Genomic DNA, 21645 nt, shown 5'->3' on the forward strand with positions numbered 1-21645 from the left:
AGAAACTAGTGGAATTGAAGGAGGAAATAGATAGTAAAACTATACTAGTGGGAGACCTGAACCTACCACTATCAAATTTAGATAAATCAAATCAAAATTAAATAAGAAAGAGGTAAAAGATGTGAATAAAATCTTTAAAAAATTAGAGTTCATAGATATACAGAGAAAAATAAATACAGACAAAAAGGAATACACCTTCGTTTCAGCAGCACATGGCACATTCACAAAGATTGACCATGTACTAGGTCATAAAAACATGGCAAACAAATGCAGAAAAGCAGAAATAATAAATGCAACCTTTTCAGATCATAATGCAATAAAAATAATAATCAGTAAGTGTACATGGAGAGCCAAATCAAAGCTTAATTGGAAATTAAATAATATGATTCTCCAATATCAGTTAGTTAGAGAACAAATCATAGAAACAATTAATAATTTCATTGAAGAAAATGACAATGATGAGACATCCTTTCAAAATCTATGAGATGCAGCCACAAAGCAGTACTCAGGGGAAATTGATAACCTTGAGTTCATATATTAACAAATTAAGGAGGGCAGAGGTCAATGAATTGGACATGCAAATCAAAAAACTTGAAAGACAACAAATTAAAAACCCCCAGAAGAAAACTAAATTAGAGATCCTAAAAATTAAGAGGGAGATTAATAAAATCAAAAGAAAATAAAAGAACTATTAAACTAATCAATCAGACTAGAAGCTGGTAATTTGAAAGAAAAACACAAAATAGACAAAGTACTGGTTAATCTAATTTAAAAAAAAAGGAAAGAAGAAAACCAAATTAACAGTATCATAGATGAAAAGGGAGAGCTCACCTCCAATGAGGAGGAAATTAAGGCAATTATTAAAAACTATTTTGCCCAATTATATAGCAATAAATATGCCAATCTAGGTGATATGGATGAATATCTATAAAAATATAAATTGCCTAGATTAACAGAAGAAGAAGTAGAATTCTTAAATAATCCCATATCAGAAAAAGAAATTGAACAGGTCATTAAAGAACTCCCTAAGAAAAAATCCCCAAGGCCTGATGGATTCCCAAGTGAATCTATCAAACATTCAAAGAACAGTTAATCCCAATACTAAACAAACTATTTGACATATGTGAATTTCAAAACTATTCCACCCTAATCAGACCATTCTTTAGAAGATCTGATTTAGCTATTTCCTGATCAATAACAATAGAGATTCTTGGAATAACAGAATCAGGTCTTGGAAACTACATTTCTCCTCCATTCTTAGTTTAACAAGATTAGGAAGGGCTGCATCAAACTCAAGATTTAATTATTTGAGAAAATGACCTTCAACAGACATGTGCAAAAAAAAGGACAGACCTCTGGGCGGTCCTAAGTCAAGATTGAGCGACCATTGGCACATGTCAGACGCAGGAAGTGAGGTAGAGAACAGCCTCTGGAGTTCTCAGGACTTCCTGTGAGGAGGGCTAGAGTTCAGTTCCATCCTGGAGCTTTTTTTCAGTCTCAACCATAATATTCACCCTTTACACATAATAAGCAAAGAGAGCGTTCTACCAAATTCCTTTTATGACACAAATATGGTACTGATTCTGAAGCCAGGCAGGTCAAAAACAGAGAAAGAAAACTACAGACCAATCTCCTTAATGAACATAGATGCAAAAATCTTAAATAGGATACTAGCAAAAAGCCTCCAGCAAGTCATCACAAGGGTTATTCACTATGATCAGGTGGGATTTATACCAGGAGTACAAGGAAGGTTCAATATTAGGAAAACCATCCACATAATTGACCACATTAACAAGCAAACTGACAAAAATCACATGAGTATCTCAATAGACACAGAAAAAGCCTTTGACAAAATACAATACTCATTCCTATTAAAAACACTAGAAAGTATAGGAATAGAATACTCTTTCTTAAAAATAATAAAAAAGTATCTATCTAAAACCATCAGCCAACATCATCTGCAATGGTGATAAATTAGACACATTCCCAATAAGATCAGGAGTGAAACAAGGATTTCCATTATCACCTTTATTATTTAACACTGTACTAGAAACACTAGCAGTAGCAATTAGAGAAGAAAAAGAAATTGAAGGTATTGTCAACGTGGAAGTCTAGAGATCCCCAGTTTATTTAGTTGGGAGGTAGAAACCCCAGGTTTTGACTTGTCACAAGAGAGTTTCCCCCTGAGGGAAGGCCCCACTTTGCCAGACAAATAGACATCCACTTCAGCTTTGGCGCAATAGGTGGCGCGTCAGTCTCACAAGCCGAAGGTCCCAAGTTAGATCCTCGAAAGGAGGGTGTGATATACTGGGAAAGGCTTCTGGAGACATAAGAGTTACTTGACATCAGATGGAGTCTACCTCCCACCTGAAGTGGATGTCTATTTTCTGGTGAAGTGGGACCTTTCCTTAGGGGGAAACTCTCCTGTGACACGTTGACAGTATTAAAATTGGCAATGAAGAGACCAAGTTATCACTCTTTGCAGATGATATGATGGTCTAATTATAGAATCCTAGAGAATCAACTAAAAAGCTAGTCGAAATAATCAACAACTTTAGCAAAGTTGCAGGATACAAAATAAACCCATATAAATCAACAACATTTTTATGTATCTCCAACACATCTCAGCAGCAAGAATTAGAAAGAGAAATTTCATTTAAAATCACCCTAGACAATATAAAATACTTAGGAATCTATCTGCCAAGACAAACACAGGAACCATATGAACACAACTATAAAACACTTTCCACACAATTAAAACAAAATCTAAACAATTGGAAAAACATCAATTGCTCATGGGTAGGATGAGCTAACATAATAAGAATGACAATTCTACCCAAACTTATTTACTTATTTAATGCCATACCCATCGAACTACCAAAAAACTTTTTTACTGAATTAGAAAAAAGCCATAACAAAGTTCATTTGGAAGAACAGAAGATAAAGGATATCCAGGGAAATCATGAAAAAAAAATACAAAGGAAAGGGGCCTTGCAGTCCCAGATCTCAAACTATACTATAAAGCAGTGGTCATCAAAACAATATGGTACTGGCTAAGAGACAGAAAGGAGGATCAGTGGAATAGACTTGGGGTAAGTGACCTCAGCAAGACAGTCTATGACAAGCCCAAGGATCCCAGCTTTGGGAACAAAAATCCACTATTTGATGGAAACTGCTTAGAAAATAGGAAGATAGTATAGAAGAGACTGGGGTTGGATCAACACCTCACACCCTACACCAAGATAAACTCAGAATGGGTGAATGACCTGAATATAAGGAAGGAAATTATAAGTAAATTAGGTAAACACAGAATAGTATACATGTCAGATATTTGGGAAAGGAAAGGTTTTAAGACTAAGCAAGAGTTAGAAAAAAATCACAAAATGTAAAAAATAATTTTGATTACATTAAATTAAAATTTTTTTGTACAAACAAAACCAATGCAACCAAAATCAGAAGGGAAACAACAAATTGGGGGGAAATCTTCATAACAAAAACCTCTGACAAATGTCTAATTACTCAGATTTATAAAGAGCTAAATCAATTGTACAAAAGATCAAGCCATTCTTCAATTGATAAATGGGCAAAGGACATGAACAGGCAGTTTTCAGCCAAAGAAATCAAAGCTATTAATAAGCACATGAAAAAGTATTCTAAATCTCTTATAAACATAGAGATGCAAATCAAAACAACTCTGAGGTATCACCTCACACCTAGCAGATTGGCTAACATGACAGCAAAGGGAAGTAATGAATGCTGGAAGGGATGTGGAAAATTCAGGACATTAATGGATTGTTGGTGGAGTTGTGAATTAATCCAACCATTCTGGAGGGAAATTTGGAACTATGTCCAAAGTGTGCTAAAAGACTGTCTGCCCTTTGATCCAGCCATAGCACTGCTGGGTTTATACCCCAAAGAGATAATAAGGAAAAAGACCTGTACAAGAATATTCATAGCTGCACTCTTTGTGGTGGTAAAAAATTGGAAAATGAGGGGATGTCCTCCAATTGGGGAATGGCTGAACAAATTATGGTATATGTTGGTGATGGAATACTATTCTGCTCAAATGAATAATAAACTGGAGAAATTCCATGTGAACTGGAATGACTTCCAGGAATTGATGCAGAGTGAAAGGAGCAGAACCAGGAGAACATTGTACACAGAGACTGATACACTGTGGTACAATCCAATGTAATGGATTTCTCTGTTATTAGCAATGCAGTGATCCTGGACAACCCGGAGGGATCTACGAGAAAGAACACTATCTACATTCAGAGGAAAAACGGTGGGAAAAGAAACACACAAAAAAACCCAGCTGCTTGATTACATGGGTCGAGAGGGATAATATTGGGGATACAGACTCTAAATGAACATCCTAGTGCAAACATCAACAACATGGAAATAGGTTCTGATCAAGGACACATGTAATACCAAGTGAAGTGCAAATTGGCTATGGGAAGGGTAGAGGGAGGGAAGGGAGGGAAAAATAAGATTCTTGTAACTAAGGAATAATGGTCCAATTGACTAATGAAATAAAAATTTCAAAAAATAATAAAAATTAAAAACTGAGGAAATCTAAAAAATAAAAATAAAAAAGAATTGAAAGTTGATCACAAATAAAACCTAAAAAGACTTATATGAATTGACAAAAAGTAAAGTAAGCAGAATCAAGAGAACACTCCATACAGTAACTGTAATAAAGTACAATGATTAACTGTAGCAATGGATGGATCTAACACAATGCCAAGGAACTCAGGATGAAAAAGGTCATCATTGTCATAGAATGAACTGAGTCTGAATGCAAATTGAAGCATATCATTCTTTATTTCCTCCATGAATTTTTCTCTAGTTTAAGTGACATGTGTTTTCTTTCATATTACAATGGACATGGAAATATGTATTATATGATCATATGTACAATCAATATAATTTTATTCTCATCTCGATAAGTACTCTGGAAAAATTTAAATTAAAAAAACTTTGGAGAAGGGCTAATAAACGTTGATGATAAAAAAATGTATAAAAATTCACCAAGGAAAAGAATGTCTTAAGAAGTACAATTGGCCAAATGGAAAAGGAGATACAAAAGCTCAGTGAATAAAATAATGACTCAAGAATTAAAATTGGGCAAATGGAAGCTAATGACTCCATAAGACTTGAAGAAACAAAGTCAAAAGAATGAGAATATAGAAGAAACTGTGAAATATCTCATGGGAAAAACAACTGATCTAGAAAATAGATCCAGGAGAGATACTTTTAGAATTGTTGGACTACCTAAAAACCATGATTTAAAAAAAAAAAAGAGTCTAGACATCACCTTTCAAGAAATTATCAAAAGAAACTGCCCAGATATCCTAGAACCACAAGGTAAAAAAGAAATCCAAAGAATCCACTGATCGTCTCCTGAAAAAGATCCCCAAATGTAAACTCCCAAGAACATCACAGCCAAATTCCACAACTCTCAGGTTGAAGAGAAAATACAGCAAGCAGCTAAAATGAAGCAATTCAAATATCATGGTGCTAGTCAAGATAACACAAGATTTAACTTCTACATTAAAGGATTGTAGGGTCTGGAATATGATATTCTGTAGGGCAAAGAAGCAAGAAATACAACCAAGAATTACTTGCTGTGCAAATCTGAATATAATTCTTCAGGGAGAGAAATGGACAATAAATGAAACAGAGGTTTTTCAAACATTCCTGTTGAAAAGATCAGAGTTGAATAAAAATATGACTCAAATACAAGACACAAGAGAAATATAAAAAGGTAAACAGGAAAGAGAAATCATAAGAGATTCAATAAGGTTAAACTACTTACATCTCTAGACAGGAAGATATTTGTAACTCCCAAGATCTTTATCATTATTAGGCCAATTAAAAGGAATAAAAAGAGAGAGCAAGGTTCTGAATTGTATATGATGGGATGATATGTAAAAAAAAATAATAAAATTAAGGAATGAGAAAAGGGAATGAATTGGGAAAAGGAGAAGGGAAAGATAAAATGAGGTAAATTATCTCACATAAAAGAGGCAAGAAACTTATTACAGTGGAAAGGAAGATAAGGGAAGTGAATTAGAAAATTTTCTATTGATTGGGGAATGACTGAACAAGTAACAGTATATAAAGTTAAAAGAATAACTGTACACTAAGAAATGATGAAGGGGATGGTTTCAGAGAAACCTGAGAAAAGATGTATGAACTAATACAAGGTGAAATGAGCAGAATTATAACAATTTAAACAATTATAATCTTGTAAAGAGAAACAATTCTGAAAGATTTAAGAACTGCAATCAACACAGTAAACAACCACAATTCCTGATACTTCACAATTATGAGAACACAAGTGATAGACAAGAGTGCAAGTGAGACTTTTTTTTAGGAGATGGTTAAAGTGGGAATTTGTTTTGATTGATTACACAAGTTTTTTAAGCCTTTCTTTCTTTTGTTCTCAATGAGAGAAGGGAAAGGAGATAGGGCCGAAAATACTTTTGCCAATTAAAAAAAATAAAACTTAAAAGAGAAAATTCACCAGTACAAGTATAGGAGAATAATTTTATATATGTGGTACTTATATAATATATACATACATGCAAGTATCAGAGTGTATGTGCCTTTGAAAAACTACAGGTCTTTCACATTGCATTTAAAAGCTTACGGGGTATTCAAATGGGGGGGGGTGCACAATAGTACTTTAAAAATGTGAGTGTTCCTACATCTAGGCAGCTGGTATCTTAGATGTCTCCAGACCTTAATCTTTCCCTGGAGATGCAGTCAGTTTCAGATCTGTCTAGATTTAAGGCCAGTTACCATAGCAGTGTAGTTATATTTGGTTAATGGTTATGTTCCTATTGTCTTCCTGGAAACTGATATTTTTTGGGGGGGCAACCAGAAATTGATAAATTGATTGGTTTTTGTTTTCAAAAGAAATTCTTCACCTATTTGTCAATACAATTCACACTACACTCGTGCAATATTCTTATTTGGATGATTTCCGGACTGGACAATCAGCTAAAATGCTTGCCTGGTGAGTTCCTCCCCTTCTAATCTCTGAATCAAGAGACAGTGGCTTTATGGGCAAAATTTACAAAGTACATACAGTAGAAGTAACAGAATATCTCATTTTGATTCGGGCATAGTAAACTTTTAAATTATCTACCCAGTGAAGTATTCCAGAGAGAACTTGGGATCTCTTACCTATGTAACTCTATCTTGCATTTTGTCAGCATACCTGCCAACGTCCCAAATAGAATGTAAGGTGCTTGAAGAACTGTTTTTCGTCTTTTTACACTAATCATCTACTACAGAGCCCTTGCATATAGCAAGCATTTAATAAAAAATTTTGACAGTGACACCACCCATAACTGGTAATCCTGTAAGACCTTGGCCATTTCCCCTCTCTCACTCCCTCTTAGGCCTGTCTCCCCAACTGTATGCAGTAGCAGCAGGACCAGATGGTTTCGGCTGGCCCCTCTGGGTCTCGAAAGTTATGATTCTCAGACTCCCAAGGTCAAAGACCTTAGGATTTCACAAGGTAGCTTAAATCCTTCGAAGGACAGCTATCCAAAGAACCAGAGACCATCACGCCCTGGCGCCCGCACATCTCGCGAGAAAGCTTTTGGCGCCCGCCTGAAATCTCGCGGTTGCAGCCGCTGAGGTGGCGGAGATGGGGGGAGGGAAAAGAAACGGCCGTTGTTCTCGCGAGATCCGAGGCCCAGAGCAGGGAGTTGGGACTCTGGACAGGGTCTGAAGTCGGTCCTGGTTGCGCTCTACGGGGTCTTCAGTGAAGATGGCGGACATGTTCGGCAGTAATGGTGACACGGCGGGCCCCGTGGGAAAGGAGGCGGGTGAGTCTCGGGGCGGGCTTGGGGCCAACGGAGGCGCCCGGTTTACTGCGCCCCCTGGAGCCCATTCATTCCGCCCCTTCCTGGGGAGGGAAGTCGGGGCGGCCCCGGGAGACAGGCCCGCCCCCAGCCTCACCTGGACACCCTCTATCCTCACCGAGCCCTATCTCCGACCTCACCAGGACACCTTCCCCTGTGCTTAAGCCTCTCTGTCTTGACTTACCGTTAACTGCACCCAGCTACGGAATCCTGACCCCACTGAGCCTATTCCTTACTTACATGCCAGGACCCTGACCTCACCTGGACCCCCTTCCCTCTCTCCTGGCCTTACGTCCTAGACTACCCTAACATCACCTGGATGATAGACCCCTGCATTGAGCCCCCGCCCCTCGGGTAAACCCGCGGTTTCTATACAGCTCCAGACCAACCTCACCTGGATGCTTTACCCCCTCCCCCATCCTAACTGCCTTGATTGGCCCCCTTTATGCCCCGCGCGCGTGCACGCGCCTCTTTTCCCCCATCTGCCACGGTCGGTCTGTACTGAGCCTAGCCCCAGTCTCACCTTAAGCTTGCGCGAGGTAGAGGAACCGCCGCTGATTCTCCAGTCCGGCCTCACCTGAATGACTTCTCCCTGCCCCCATTCTAACTGCCTGATTGACCCCCAGTCTCTCCTAGACCTTATACCATGAGGGAAGAGAGGGGCGGGGCTCCCGGGGCCACTGAGCCTCTCTTACAGCCTCACTTCAATGGCTTTTCCCCTGCCCCAACCTCACCCGGACTTCATTTCTGCATGCTAGTGCACTCTGCCCTTCATGAACCCATATCTCCGGGGTACACTCCCCAGTGAGTTTTCCATCCAGCCTCACCAGGATGGCTGCTCAGATTGGCTCCCAACTTCTTCACCTGGACCTTATCCCCTTACTGACCAGTCCTGTCCCCAACCTTACCTAGACACCATCCTCTGTTCCCAAACCTTACTGCCTTCCCAGACCTCATAGATCCTGGTTGAGGAAGTCAGGGCCCCATCCCCACCTGGCCCCCATCCTCATCTGGTCATTTTCCCTTCTCCCCTAACTTTGGGTTTCTCCAGTTTCACCTGAATATACCACCATCTATACCCACTATAGCCCCATACTCCCTGGTCTCCAATGAACCTCACATCCAGCTTCTTTGAGTCACAGCACTTGACTCCTATCCTAAGCATCACATAAGGGCTTTTATTTTTAGGCTCTTTTCTCTCCTTAGCATAATTGTCTTCTAAGGACCCCACTCCCACAACTATCATTCCTTTCTTCACAGCTAACCCTTCTGAGGCCAGCTACAATCCTTACCCAAGCTCACATCCACTCAGCCAGTGCCTGAACATTACATGCTTCCTATGTATGTCCTCCTCCCTCTTAATTATCAGGTCAATCTTAGATCTAGCAATATTACCCCTCTTCTTGTTACTAGGACTAATATCGTCCCTCTTCCACCCTGTTTTAGGGAAGTTGACTTCCTGTTATCTATTCTCCCATATATTTCTTGTATCAGTGCCTTGGATTAGCATCATGACTCCCTTGCCTGCATCTTTCTACTTTTCTTTTTTCCAGGCTATGCCCACTCTGATAGCAAGGTATGGGAGTTCAGTCTAAAAGGGTTAATATGATAACACCAGTAAAAGACAAGCTAAGTAAAAGTCATAAAGAGATTCAAACTAAGTGAGTTATTTCTCATATATTAAAGATGAGAGAAGTGGGGGGGGGGGTGTAATCTGAAATTTGAAGGCTGGATAGAAATTTAACAGAACCTGACAAGGAGAATGAATGATGATAGTAACAGATATACAGTACTTAAAGGTTTGCAGTTAACTTCCATGTTTGCAAAGGTAAAAGGGAGTGCATTCTAGGTTGATGAAAGAAGCAAGGTGACAAGGTAGAAAGGTATAAGTCTTGTTCAGGAAATAGCCAATAAGTTCTCTTTGGTTGCAGTGGAGGTTGAATGTGGGGGTGTAATGTGAGTTAAGAATAGAGATAAATCACAGTCACATCATCAAGTTCTTCAATAGTAGGCTGAACCTTTTTGATTTTGACCCTTCACGTAGAGGAGAGACATATCCAAGAGTTTTAAATAGGGAGAAGTATGTTTTTTTTTTCCAAAATGACTGCAATTAATAGGCTTGATTGAAGGACAAAAGTATTTATAATATATAATGTGGAAATTTGCTTTGATGAATATCAATAATGATGGCTGTTATTTCTATTAGGCTTAATAGTTTCTATATACAGATATGCTCGGATACCAAGCTTTATGTACATTACTTCATTTGATCCTCACAACAATCCCAAAAAGAAGGTATTGTGACTATTCTCATCATCAAGGGGGAGAGTAAAGTTAAGTGAGATGAATTCAATTAGTCAACATCACAAACTAGTCATTTTCAGAAGTAGAGAAGAGTGTAGGACCCAGCTGGGCTCTGGCTTTCCAACTTAATACTTTTCCTACTGTACCACAGCTTCCTTACTTATAGAAAGTCCCATTGACCTCTATGATTAGTTAGGAAACCAAGATGAAATTTAATAGGAATGAATTTAAAGTATTATATGAGTACAAAAAAAATCTCATAAATACAAGACAAAAGAGATGGCTAGACAGCAGTTTGTCCCAAAAAAGATCTGGGAACTTGGAGTGGACTATAAGCTCTCTAGTATGCTATGGCAGCCAAGGAAGCTAAGGCAATCTTAGACTACAACATTTTAACAGAATTTCCAAGAATTGGGAAGTTAATAGTCTTGCTATATTCTGCCCTACTGTTACCACATCTAAAGTATTCTGGGTGCCACATTGTAGGAAGGACATTGATAAGCTGTAGAGTATTCCTGTAAGAGCAACCAGGATAGTAAAGGACTTCTATTCATATCACATGGGGACTAGTTAAAGGAACTAGAAATATTTATTCTGGAAAAGAGAAGACTTGGAGGGAACATGCTATCTGTCTTCAAAATTTGACAATTATTATGTGGAAGAAGAATCAAATTCCTTAGCTTGGTCTGAGGGCTGAACTAAGAACAATGCACAAAAACTGTGAAAGGGCAAATTTTGACTCACTTGATTTAAGGAAAAAGTTATTAACCATTACCCTTTCCAAAAATGGAACCTGTGGCTTTAGTAATTAGCTCAGGCTTACTGGACATTTTCGAGCTAAAGTTGTATAATCACTTGGGGAAGTCATATGTTAGAGAAGAGATTCTTGTTAAGGTATAGTTTAGATTAGAAAGCTTTTGAAGTCTCTCCTTTTTAAACCTTTGTTTTCTGTCTTAGAGTCAATATTAAGCATTACTACCAAGACAGAACAGCAGTAAGGGTCAGGCAGTTGGGGTTAAATAACATGCCTAGGTTCTGTGAGTCAAGCAGCTAGGAGGCTCACTGGATAGACAACCAGGCCTGGGATGTTCTGGGTTCAAATGTGGCTCTAGACACCTTTTAGCTGTGTGACTCTGGTCAGGTCACTTAACCCCAAATGCCTAGCCCTTACTGCTCTTCTGCCTTGGAACCGATACTTAATATCTATTTTTAAAAAGAAGGTAAGGGTTTAAAAAAAAAAAAAAGCTTTATGATTCTTTTGTAGCTGTTCAATAGAGATGAAGAGAACCTAGACCACAATGGGAACAGCAGCAATAAAGAAAGAAATGGATTCTAGGGTTATTGTCGAGGTAGAAACACCAGAACTAGGTTACTGAAGAATATGAAGAAGAGGGAAGAATTGGAGATGACTATTGGGTTTTGATTCTGGGGACTGAGAGGGTGGTGGTGCCATTGAGAGTTCCTCACACTTGGTACTCCATCCCCAACTCTGTGCCTTTGTACCACCTATCTCCCATTCCCTCCTTCCTCACCTCCAATGCTTCGAATCCCTCCCTTCAAAATCTAACTCAAGTAGCACCTTCTATATAAAGATTTTTCTAATCTTTCCCCAATTTGTTAGTGACTTCCCTCCCCAATTACTTTGTATTTATCTACATTATTATTATGCCATATGTAGTATATATTTACATGTGTGTATGTCCCTTTTAATAAGACCAGAGATGGCCAGTTGACCTTACCTGGCTGGGTAACTTCTTAACAATTGTGTTCAAATCATTAAAGAATACCTAGTATTTGTGTGAGCATGCACACAACACTTGACCTCTCTGATCCTTAGTTTCTTCATATCTAAAATGCAAATTTCTCCTACCTGTGGAAGATTTTGTCTTTTTAAATTTTGTAGATTCCTTTTTGTTAATTTTACATAAAACATTTCTAAGCCTACACACACAACACACACTATAGAAGTCTGTCTTAAAGCAAAGAAAAATGTTTAAGCAAAATCAAATGACGCAGCCTAATGCATTGAACAAGAGTAGGTGGCATTCTACAGTAGTACTCCCTCACCTCCCAGCTGAGGAAAAGAAAGTGTCAGGAATGCCTTCTGTAAACCTTAACGTATGACAGAAATGTGATTTATTATTCACAGGTTTCAGGGACTACCAACCACACAGCCCTGTCCTAGATGGAATGACTAATTATGTACCAAAGAGACATGGGATTCCTAGCCCCTTTGGCAGAATTGTAGTAAAAATTAACAAGCTTCTGGTTTCCCAATTTGATATCCTGTCTACCTTTGTAAAGAAATCCAGAACACTGTGAGGCTTGTTTTTGCTGCTTCTCTATTGTCAGTATAGAAGCTATACTGCTTAGTTGTAAAAGGACTATGGCATGCTATGACCTTGTAAGATGGGTGTGAGACAATTAACATGACTTTTCTTTTCCTCCACAGTAGATCGAATGATCCAAGAAAACAACCACCTCTTCACAGATGTCCAATGTAAAGTGTGCAATGCAGTACTGATTTCTGAGTCCCAGAAACTCGCCCATTATCAGGTATCATGCCATAGCCATTTGAGAGAACCATAGTTACTCCACAGACCCATTTACAACAGTTTAGAAGTAAGAGAGGGAGAGAGACATGGATTCCATTTCCAGCTTACCAAATGAGAAAGGTGACATTCCTTGTTAGCTTCTTGGATCTCATCTCAGTATATCTATAGAAGATGCAATAATTCAACCATGAGTCTTGGGCATCATTGATTTAAAGTCACATTCCCAAGCATTCTAGTTTCTCCTCTCTGAGAAGACCCATGGAACCTTGCTTCCAACCCCAACCTTTTGCCTTTCACTCTTTCATTGAATCCCAAGTCAAAGCTTTGAGCTTCTTGGGCTTTCCTGGCCCCTAAACTTTCTTGACTAAGCTCAGAGTCTGCCATGCAAGAATGCTGATTATACATTCTCCCACTGTTTCAAAGTACCCTAGTTCTAATATCCATTCTCCTTGTTTCCCTTCTCCTTCATTACACTCTCCCCGAAATAAGAGTATATATTTAGAGTTGCTTAATAAAGTAAAGGAGATTCTGCATTAAAGATTATTAGAAATATGTAAAAAAAAATCACCTAGTTCCAGGCTAGGTGACCATAAGCTTGCAAACCTATCCTATACTAAAGTTTTCCCAGGACTCTCCTAGTGGTTTCATTCTTTCTGTGTAAAATACCCCAAATAAAAATGTCATTTTCCCAAGCTGAATTTGTGATTCTCCCCTCCCTTCTTCACCCTCTACCTTTCACCTATGGACCTAGCTTATTGGTCTCATCTTCTAATTCCAGCACCACTTTCAAGTCAATCAGGAAGCCACCAATTGATTTGTGGCACTTTTTCCATAGTTATTCATGAGTGACCACACTTAGCTAACCAGATATGCACTTGCCTTTCCCAATCTGTACCCCTTAAGGTGGCAATATGGGATAGTGGCAAAACCTCTGCAATGGGTATTGGGCAATTTGAGTCATATCCCTACATAGCCACTTATTAGCTATAATATCTGGAACAAATGGATTTCTCTCACTGAACTTATATTCCTTTGTCTGCAAAAGGAGAGAATGGACTCTGATGTCTTCATTTTTTAAAAAATTTTATTTGATTAATTAAGAAAAATTTTCCATGGTTCTATGATTCATGTTCTCCCCCCCCCCCCATAACCAACAAGCAATTCTACTGGGTTTTACATGTGTCATTGATTAAGACCTGTTTCCATATTATTGATATTTGCACTAGGGTGATCATTTAGAGTCTACATCCCCAGCATATGCCCATCTGATGTCTTCATTTTGTGAACAGACATAGAAATACAAATAAGCAAGTAGGATAGCTTCCTTTAACTCAGTTGTAATTTAGCCCAACATAGAAGGCATTCCCATGTCATGTTCACAGGGGATAACCCCTTTACATTATCTTTGCTATATGACCCAATTTTCACCATATAATGACTTGTTCACTCAGTCACTGATTAGTATGAGAATGAATTGTATGAGTCTTAACAGTTTGAGGTCCTTGGAGAGATGTTCTAGATAAGTATGTTAGCCAAGCACTATCATACAACATTTGGTTTAAAAAGTATTTTTTATTTTCTTCCTCCTGGGTTCTTTCCAGAGCAAGAAACATGCAAACAAAGTGAGGAGATATACATCTATTCACAAAGAGGAGGAGTTTAATGATGGAAAAAAATTGAAGCTAGATTCAAAACAGGTAATAATTACAGGCCTCCCAAAAGGAGACCCATCAGAATAAGATATTTCCCTTCTGGAGTGTGTTGGAACAGGGAAGGACCTAACTACTTTTCCAAGAGTATTTTCCAGTTTTCCTCAGAGGTTGTGAGAAGGCTCCCAGTTAACTAATGATCAAGAAATCAATCTGAAAATGTGATCTCTCTCTTGTCAGAACACCTTGTTTCTCAAGTGTCCCAATGTGTAGAATGAGGAGATACATTAGAAACCCAGGTTTATGGTCTTCATTTCATTTCCATTTAAAAAAGTGAACTCTTGATCTGTGATATTTGTCTGACAAATAGAATGTACTTCAACGTAATTGTTGTGATTGAAATCTAATTAGACCTAAATGTGTGATATTGTACCACCTGCTACCTTTGTGAACCTGGCCAAGTCACTTGATGCACCTGGGCATCAGTTTCCTCATTTGGAAAATGAGGGAGTTGGTTAGATTATCTGAGATCCTTTCCATTTTAAATTCTATCCATCAAAAGTTCCAAAGCTTAGTAACATTATAGGACAGTTGGTATTCTTGCAATTTGAATCACCTAATCTATTGCCCTGTCAATATGATTCTTGCCAAGTTCAGAAGGACTTTTACCACCCTGTTCCCCAAATCCAGAAATTTCCATCTCTCTCCAAATCCAGAAGTTTTTTTCTCTCTCCCAGATATTTAGTTGTATGCCTAGAACTGTTTGTCTGAGCCAGGAAGGCAGAATAAAGTATTGAAAAGATCACAGGGCAACCTTTAAGGCTTAGAGTCACCTACTGGTTCTGCTACTTAGGAACTGCATGGTCATCTTCCATCCCTGAATCTGTTTCCTGATCAGTGAAATGGAATTATTTATTAGGTCTACAGTGGAAGAGAGGGTGGAGGAAATCTGTGGGAGAAAGTATCAGGTAAAGGGGTGTATTTGAGGGGCTATCATAGAAAGAATACTGGATCTGGAGTCAGAGGACCTGATTTCAACCCAGATCTGCTTCTTGCTGCCTTTGTGACCTTGGATATGTCACTAAATCTCTTTCTGGGCCTCATTTTCCTAATTCTTTTCCTGTAAAATAAGGGAGTTGTCCTAGATGGTTTCTAAGGTTCCTTCCATCTCAGACTTTCATTCCAGCTTTGCCTTCCTCACAGGGTTGTTGTAAGACTCAGATGAACAAAAGCACTTTGAAAATTATCAAGTATCCTATAGATAAGAGGAGCATTGTTACTGAGCCATTGTTCTCCTGCTTGCCTTAGGATTGCCCTCTTTGAACACTTCAGCAGAAAATAAAATGGATGAGGTCAGGGCCCTGCAGATAGAGGGTGGGGTGGAACTGTCGTGTTTTCTAGCCTGGTCCCTGTAATAGCCAGTAAAAGGCACCGTTCTCCCTCCTGAGCAGGAGAGCAGCCATGGCGATGACAGGGATCGGTGCTGTGCCATCTGCAACATGACCTTTTCTTCCCCCATCGTGGCCCAGTCTCACTACCTGGGGAAGACCCATGCCAAGAACATGAAGTTGAAGCAGAGTAACTCCCAGGCGGAAGGTACTGCTCTTTCTCTGCACCGTCTTCATGCCTGAGGATGGGATGGGGCTGATGTTCAAATTAAAATCTTTGGGGGATGACTTAAATAATCATGAAGCAAGGGCAGCTCCACTCAACCAAATTATTCATTCAGCAAACACTTATTAAACACCTTTTGTGAACAAGGGCTGGTCACTAGGGATTTAATGAGAGAAACTGTTCTCACAAAATTTTCAGTTTAATAGAAGAGCACCAAATATGACAAATACCTCTAATTTAGTGGGGTAATAAGATAAGTACAAAGCAGAGTTCACTTTTACCCAGGAGAGTCAGAGAGGATGTCATATAGAATGTGACATCTGAGTTGAGCTTTAAAGGGAAAGATTTCAGTGGTAAAAGCTTCAGAGATAAAAGAAAGGAGGGAGGAAAATCTCTTTAAAGCTTGGGAGTTGTCAGAAGCAAAGACACAAAGAAAAGACAATAAGATGGGAATGGAATGAAAAGTATGTGGAAGGTGAAAGTGTGAAGTAAGGCTTGAAAAGCAGTTTAGAACTGGACTGTATAGAACTTTGAATTCTAGGTACAGGTATTTTTTCTCAATTTGGTAGAGATAGGAACCACTAAAGACTTTTGAGTACCAGAATGATATGGTTTAAGTTTTCATATGGGGAGATCATTTAGGTGACAGTATGAAGGGTAGATGGGATTTACTGGAATTGGGAAGAGTGACTAGAAGGAAGTTCTAGTCTAGGCAAGAACATATTGGATTCAACAAACATTTGGTACTTAAGTGCAAGGTACTATGCCAGGAAATAAGAATGCAAAAATTGTTAAGCTATAATGTCTCCTCCCTCAAGGAGTTTATATTCTATGAGGGTAATGTGATCTGTACAAAGATAAATATAGTATTCTATGTGATGGTGGAAGTATAAAGAATTTTGGAAAATTTGAGGAAGGAGAAAACATTTCTGGCTAAGAAGGCCAAGAGAGGCTTTATGAAAGTTAGTGGCTGAATTGAGCAGAGCTTTGAAGAAAGGGAAGGATTCGGGGGAGGAAAAATGAGCAGAACATTTATTGGAGAAGGGATAGATAGCCTGCTGAAATGAACAGAAAGAAGCAGGAAATAGTGGCAAGTTTATGGGACTTGCCACTAGTATAGTTTCGAAGAGAAGAGTGAATGAGTGGAAATAATATAAAATAATACTTTCCAGGCAGGTTGTGGCCATACCCTGAGATCTGAAGTCAGAAAAAAGTACTTATATAATCTATGAATAAGGGAACTCTTGGTCAGTGCAGATGTCCAGATTGAATATGGAGGGTCAAGTTTGAGAAATAGTGGATGATTGAAATTGGCTGGGACATACAATTTGTAAAGGAGAATCATATGAAATAAGGCTAGAAAGATGAGTGGGAGCAAAATTTCTGAGGACCTTAAATGTCAAGAATTTGAACTTCTTTAGGCAATGGGGAGCCATTAAAGATCTTTGAGCCTTGTGCCTTTGTACGACTTGTGCCGTAGCAATATCATTTTGGCAGCTTTGTGGAGGATTTATCAGAAAAAGAAGAGACTAGAAGCAGATAGGATATTGTTTTTAAAAGCTGTTAGAATAATCCAGTTGCAAGTAAATGAAGATCTAAATTAGTGGTAAAAAGAAGGTGACATATATTCAAAACATGTAGAGATATAATTAAAAGTTTTCGGCAACTGATTGGAACTGAGGATGATTGGACAAACTTATAGCATTTTACATATTTTCTCTTATTTAATCTTCACAACACCCTGCTGTGACATAAGTAATATAATTATTGTTATTCCTATTTTTTAGATAAGGAAGTAAGCTGAAAGGGAAAGAGATTTGCCCATGGTTACGCCAAAGCTTGAGCCCAAGGCTTCTAACACCAAGTCAGATGTTTATAAGGGACTTGGCCACCTAATCTCTCCTAGGGTCAGATAGATTTTTCTCTGCAGGAGCCTCATGGCCCCAATCCTTTGTCTGGAATTGGAATGGGATTTTGAAAGTACAGGAGTTCTGTGAGTATATTGAGAAATTCCCTCCTGCCTCTTCAACTTCCATCTTCTCTTAACAACTTATGTCTTCACCACTCGCTGTATGCTCAGACTTGAAAGCAAATCCCTCATCTTTTTGGAGTGTGCAGGTCATGCCCTACTTGCTTTTATCTACAAAAGCAGCCTCTTCTTACTGAGATAGGAAGCTTGCCTATAAAAGTGGAGAACTTCAGTGCTGCTCTCTTTGTCTAGCAAGCTGTGTTTTCAACTGTTAGGAATTAATTTTCATTCCACATGGTTTGAAAATAGACTCTTTTAACTTCTCATGATGGGGATTCATCCCTGGGTTTCATTCACCCTATTAATAACAGGAGTACTGGTTTACATACCTTCTCTGAACCCATGAGAAGGAGTGATTAGCTGATGTCCTTATTTGAATTTTTGAACTTCCATTTTGTTTGCATTAAGCAGTATATCTCTGTCCATGATACTTATTAATTCATGATAATTTGGTTGATGCTAAACCATGAACTGGGGAGCTCAGGATCTTAGAATCTTAGGAGCAGACTTCCAGAGCTAGAAAGAACCCTAGTGGTTGTCTGATCCAAGCCTTGCCTGAAGTATTAATCTCCGCTATAAATATATGTGACAAATGGTTATCCTCTGAACACCTCTATTGACCTAGAACTTAGTACTTACTGAAGCAAACCATTCCCTTTTTTGAAGGTTTTAATTGTTAAGTTTTTTCTTTATATGGAGTGAATATCTGTTGCTTAGTAACTTCCCTCCATTAGTCCTTGTGCTGCCCTCTGGAACCAAGCAGAACAAGTCTAAGCCTTCTTGCACAAGAAATCTTTTCATATATTTAAAGACAATGAGTCCATCTTCCCACAAAGACTTCTCTAGGCTAAAGATCCTCATTTCTTTTATACAATCCTCATTATATGGTTTTGAGGACCTTCACTGTCTTGAGAAAACACAAGTAACATGCTTATTAAATCTTCAGATGATAGAAAGGTAGGAGTGTTAGGTAACAGTTTGGGTGAAAGAATTGGGTTTCAAAAATACCTCTATATATTGGAATGAACTAGAAATAAAGGGAAATTTAAGGATTAAAGAAAAAGCTGTATAATTATAGGAGGCCAAGTTATAAAATACTTATTGTGAAAAAGCCCTGGGGAGGGTTCTAAGGGAGCTGGGTAGCTCAGTGGATTAATAGCCAGACCTAGAGATGGGAGGTCCTAGGTTCAAATTTGACCTCAGATACTTCCCAGCTGTGTGACCCTGGGCAAGTCACTTAACCCCCATTACCTAGCCCTTACCACTCTTCTGCCTTGGAACCAATACACAGTATTGATTCCAAGAAGGAAGGTAAGGGTTAAAAAAAAAAAAGTGGCATCACAACCCCAAAAAGTTAATACATTTTTCAGCCCTTCAATTCACATAGGTCTCCTTCCAACAATACAGGTCACAGCCTTTTATAATTAGTAGGGAGTTTTTGAGATAGTCTGTGACCAAAAAATTCTTCTTATTATCTCCATCCCAATAGTGAGATCTTCCAAATTTAGCTAGATTTCTCCTCAAACAACAGAAATACAGTTCTGGCAATGAAACCAAATTAAGAATCTTTTCAGCCTGGTAGGATCTTTCAGAGCTGGTGTACTGCTGCCATATTCTTCAAGAACTCACTCAGCGTCCCCTCCGTGCCATGATGAGGTGCCAGAGGCAGTGTTAAGTCTGGAATTCTTTGACCCTCCTGGACATGGACTTCCTAAATTAGACATTGCATAAAGCAAGTACCTTCCACTTGACTTGTTAAAAATATATAGAAAAATGATATTTTGGAAAGGAAAAATAACACAGTAGCCTAGAGAGTCTTGGTGAGTGTGAGGTGTACTCTATATATGGTGTTGCTCTGCTTATCTATAGCTCTGCTTTACAATATGGTTGATCAAGATGAAAGAGGCAGTCTGCAGTCAGTGAGAGTAAAGGGAGTTGGCCCCACAAAGGAAGCAAACTCAAACCTGTTTTATCACTAATCAGCTGAGTATTCTGAGTCTGGATTCAACAAATACACTGTTTCTTGGTTCAGTAAAGAGCCATAGGCCTTGGTTCTGCTCCCAGCTCTTTCAAGGAGATAGAGAAGGCAAGAAGTTTGGACCCTGTTTCTACATGACTTTTAACAAGAGAAAGGAATTCTAGTCTACTAAAAAGAGCATTGAATTTAGAGTCAAATGAACTGAGTTCATTTCTTACTCTGAAACTTTTTTTTTACTTTGGGTAAATCATATGAATTCTCTGAACCTTATTTTCTTCATCTAAAAATTGGAAATAACTACACTTATCAACTCATAGGATTGTTTTCAGTTTCCAGTGAAAAGATGTATCAGAAACAATTTAATATATTATCATATAAAAGTCAGTTTATTGTTAGTTTACTTTGGATCCAGTAGATCTGGGTTCAAATTCTTGTTCTGCCATTTAATAGCTATATAATCTTGAACAAAATTTTTCCTCTAAAATGGGACTAATGATTCATGTAATGCCTATTTCAAAGTATTATGAGGATCAAAGGAGATAATAGATGTGCTTTGAAACACCTATCAGGAAGAACTGAGTTTAAGTTTGACATCAGATATTTAATTGGCTGTGTGACCTTGGCAAATTCACTTAACCTCTGTTTGCTTCAGTTTTCTCAACTGTAAAATAGGGATAATAATATCACCAGTCTCGCGGAGTTGTTGTGAGGATCAAATGAGATATTTGTTATTTGAAAAAGCATAATGAAAAAAAAAATTTTTAAGAGGAGCAGGGGGGAGATGATTCAGTGGATAGAGAGCCAAGCCCAGAGATGGGAGGATCTAGGTTCAAATGGGACCTCAGACACTTCTAGCTGGGTGACCCTGGGCAAATCACTTAACTTCAGTTGTCTAGCCCTTTGTTCTGCCTTGGAACTAATAAGTGGTATCCATTCTAAGACAAGAGGTAAAGTGGTGGTGTTTTTTTAAAGCCCAGTACCTGGTTCATAGTAGATACTATATAAATGATTTTTTCCTTCGCTCTCTCTTGTAAACTATAAATAAATGTTGATCCATCATTTACCTATAAATTGGCCTCTGGACAGTATAACTGGGATGTTATGAGGATGTATAACAGTAATGATCCCACTTCTCTCATCTTTTGAAAGGTTTCTATATCCATTGTTTTGGGTTTTCAAGGGAGAGAAGTGTTATAAAGACACATATTACCACAGTATTTTTGCATTTGTCAGGCCATCACTTCATTCACAAGCATTCATATGAAGCCGACTATTCAGAACACTGTAGGTGATAGAGATTAAAAAATAAAATTAGAGTAATCCCTAACCTCAAGGAGTTGCATCTTTACATTGCCCCAGGACAGTTTCAGAAAAGGTAGTCAACCTCAAATCCAGGCCAAAACATCAGAGGTAGTATTATATAGAATGTGAAAAACAGCATGGGGCTTAGAGCTGTGATCTGCTTTGAAGTTCCAACTGGTACTCTTACCTCTGATATTAGGCAGATTACTTTACCTACATAGACATTTTAGAAGGTGATGCAACTCACAAAATAATTTCAGAAGGAGAGATAGATACCTGGAGGCATCAGAAAAGTTCTCATATAGGAAGGAGTACTTGAATTAAATTTTGAAAA

General features: G+C 38.4%; 2 protein-coding genes across 12 annotated transcripts in view; one reads left to right on the forward strand and one right to left on the reverse strand.

Moving 5' to 3' along the window:
• The window catches only part of UIMC1 (ubiquitin interaction motif containing 1), a 193473-nt gene extending 184925 nt beyond the window's left edge, over positions 1 to 8548 (reverse strand). For 4 of the 6 annotated variants that reach the window (XM_056811653.1, XM_056811652.1, XM_016423023.2 and 1 more), the window contains exon 1: positions 7195 to 7608. The gene's annotated coding sequence lies outside the window, so the exon portion shown is untranslated. Of the gene's footprint in view, positions 1 to 7194; positions 7609 to 8064; positions 8173 to 8403 lie in introns of those variants that run through there. The other 2 variants (XM_056811651.1, XM_056811650.1) reach the window with 2 other exon arrangements.
• The window catches only part of ZNF346 (zinc finger protein 346), a 73294-nt gene continuing 59292 nt past the window's right edge, over positions 7644 to 21645 (forward strand). For 5 of the 6 annotated variants that reach the window (XM_056811661.1, XM_007474127.3, XM_007474122.3 and 2 more), the window contains exons 1-4: positions 7644 to 7844; positions 12637 to 12740; positions 14341 to 14436; positions 15840 to 15984. In XM_056811661.1, the coding sequence (XP_056667639.1) occupies positions 7787 to 7844; positions 12637 to 12740; positions 14341 to 14436; positions 15840 to 15984 (403 nt within the window). In that variant the 5' untranslated portion in view covers positions 7644 to 7786. The remainder of the gene's footprint in view (positions 7845 to 12636; positions 12741 to 14340; positions 14437 to 15839; positions 15985 to 21645) is intronic. The other variant, XM_007474123.3, reaches the window with a different exon arrangement.

Source organism: Monodelphis domestica, chromosome 1, assembly GCF_027887165.1.
Source record: "Monodelphis domestica isolate mMonDom1 chromosome 1, mMonDom1.pri, whole genome shotgun sequence".
In the NCBI taxonomy this organism is placed as follows: domain Eukaryota; kingdom Metazoa; phylum Chordata; class Mammalia; order Didelphimorphia; family Didelphidae; genus Monodelphis; species Monodelphis domestica.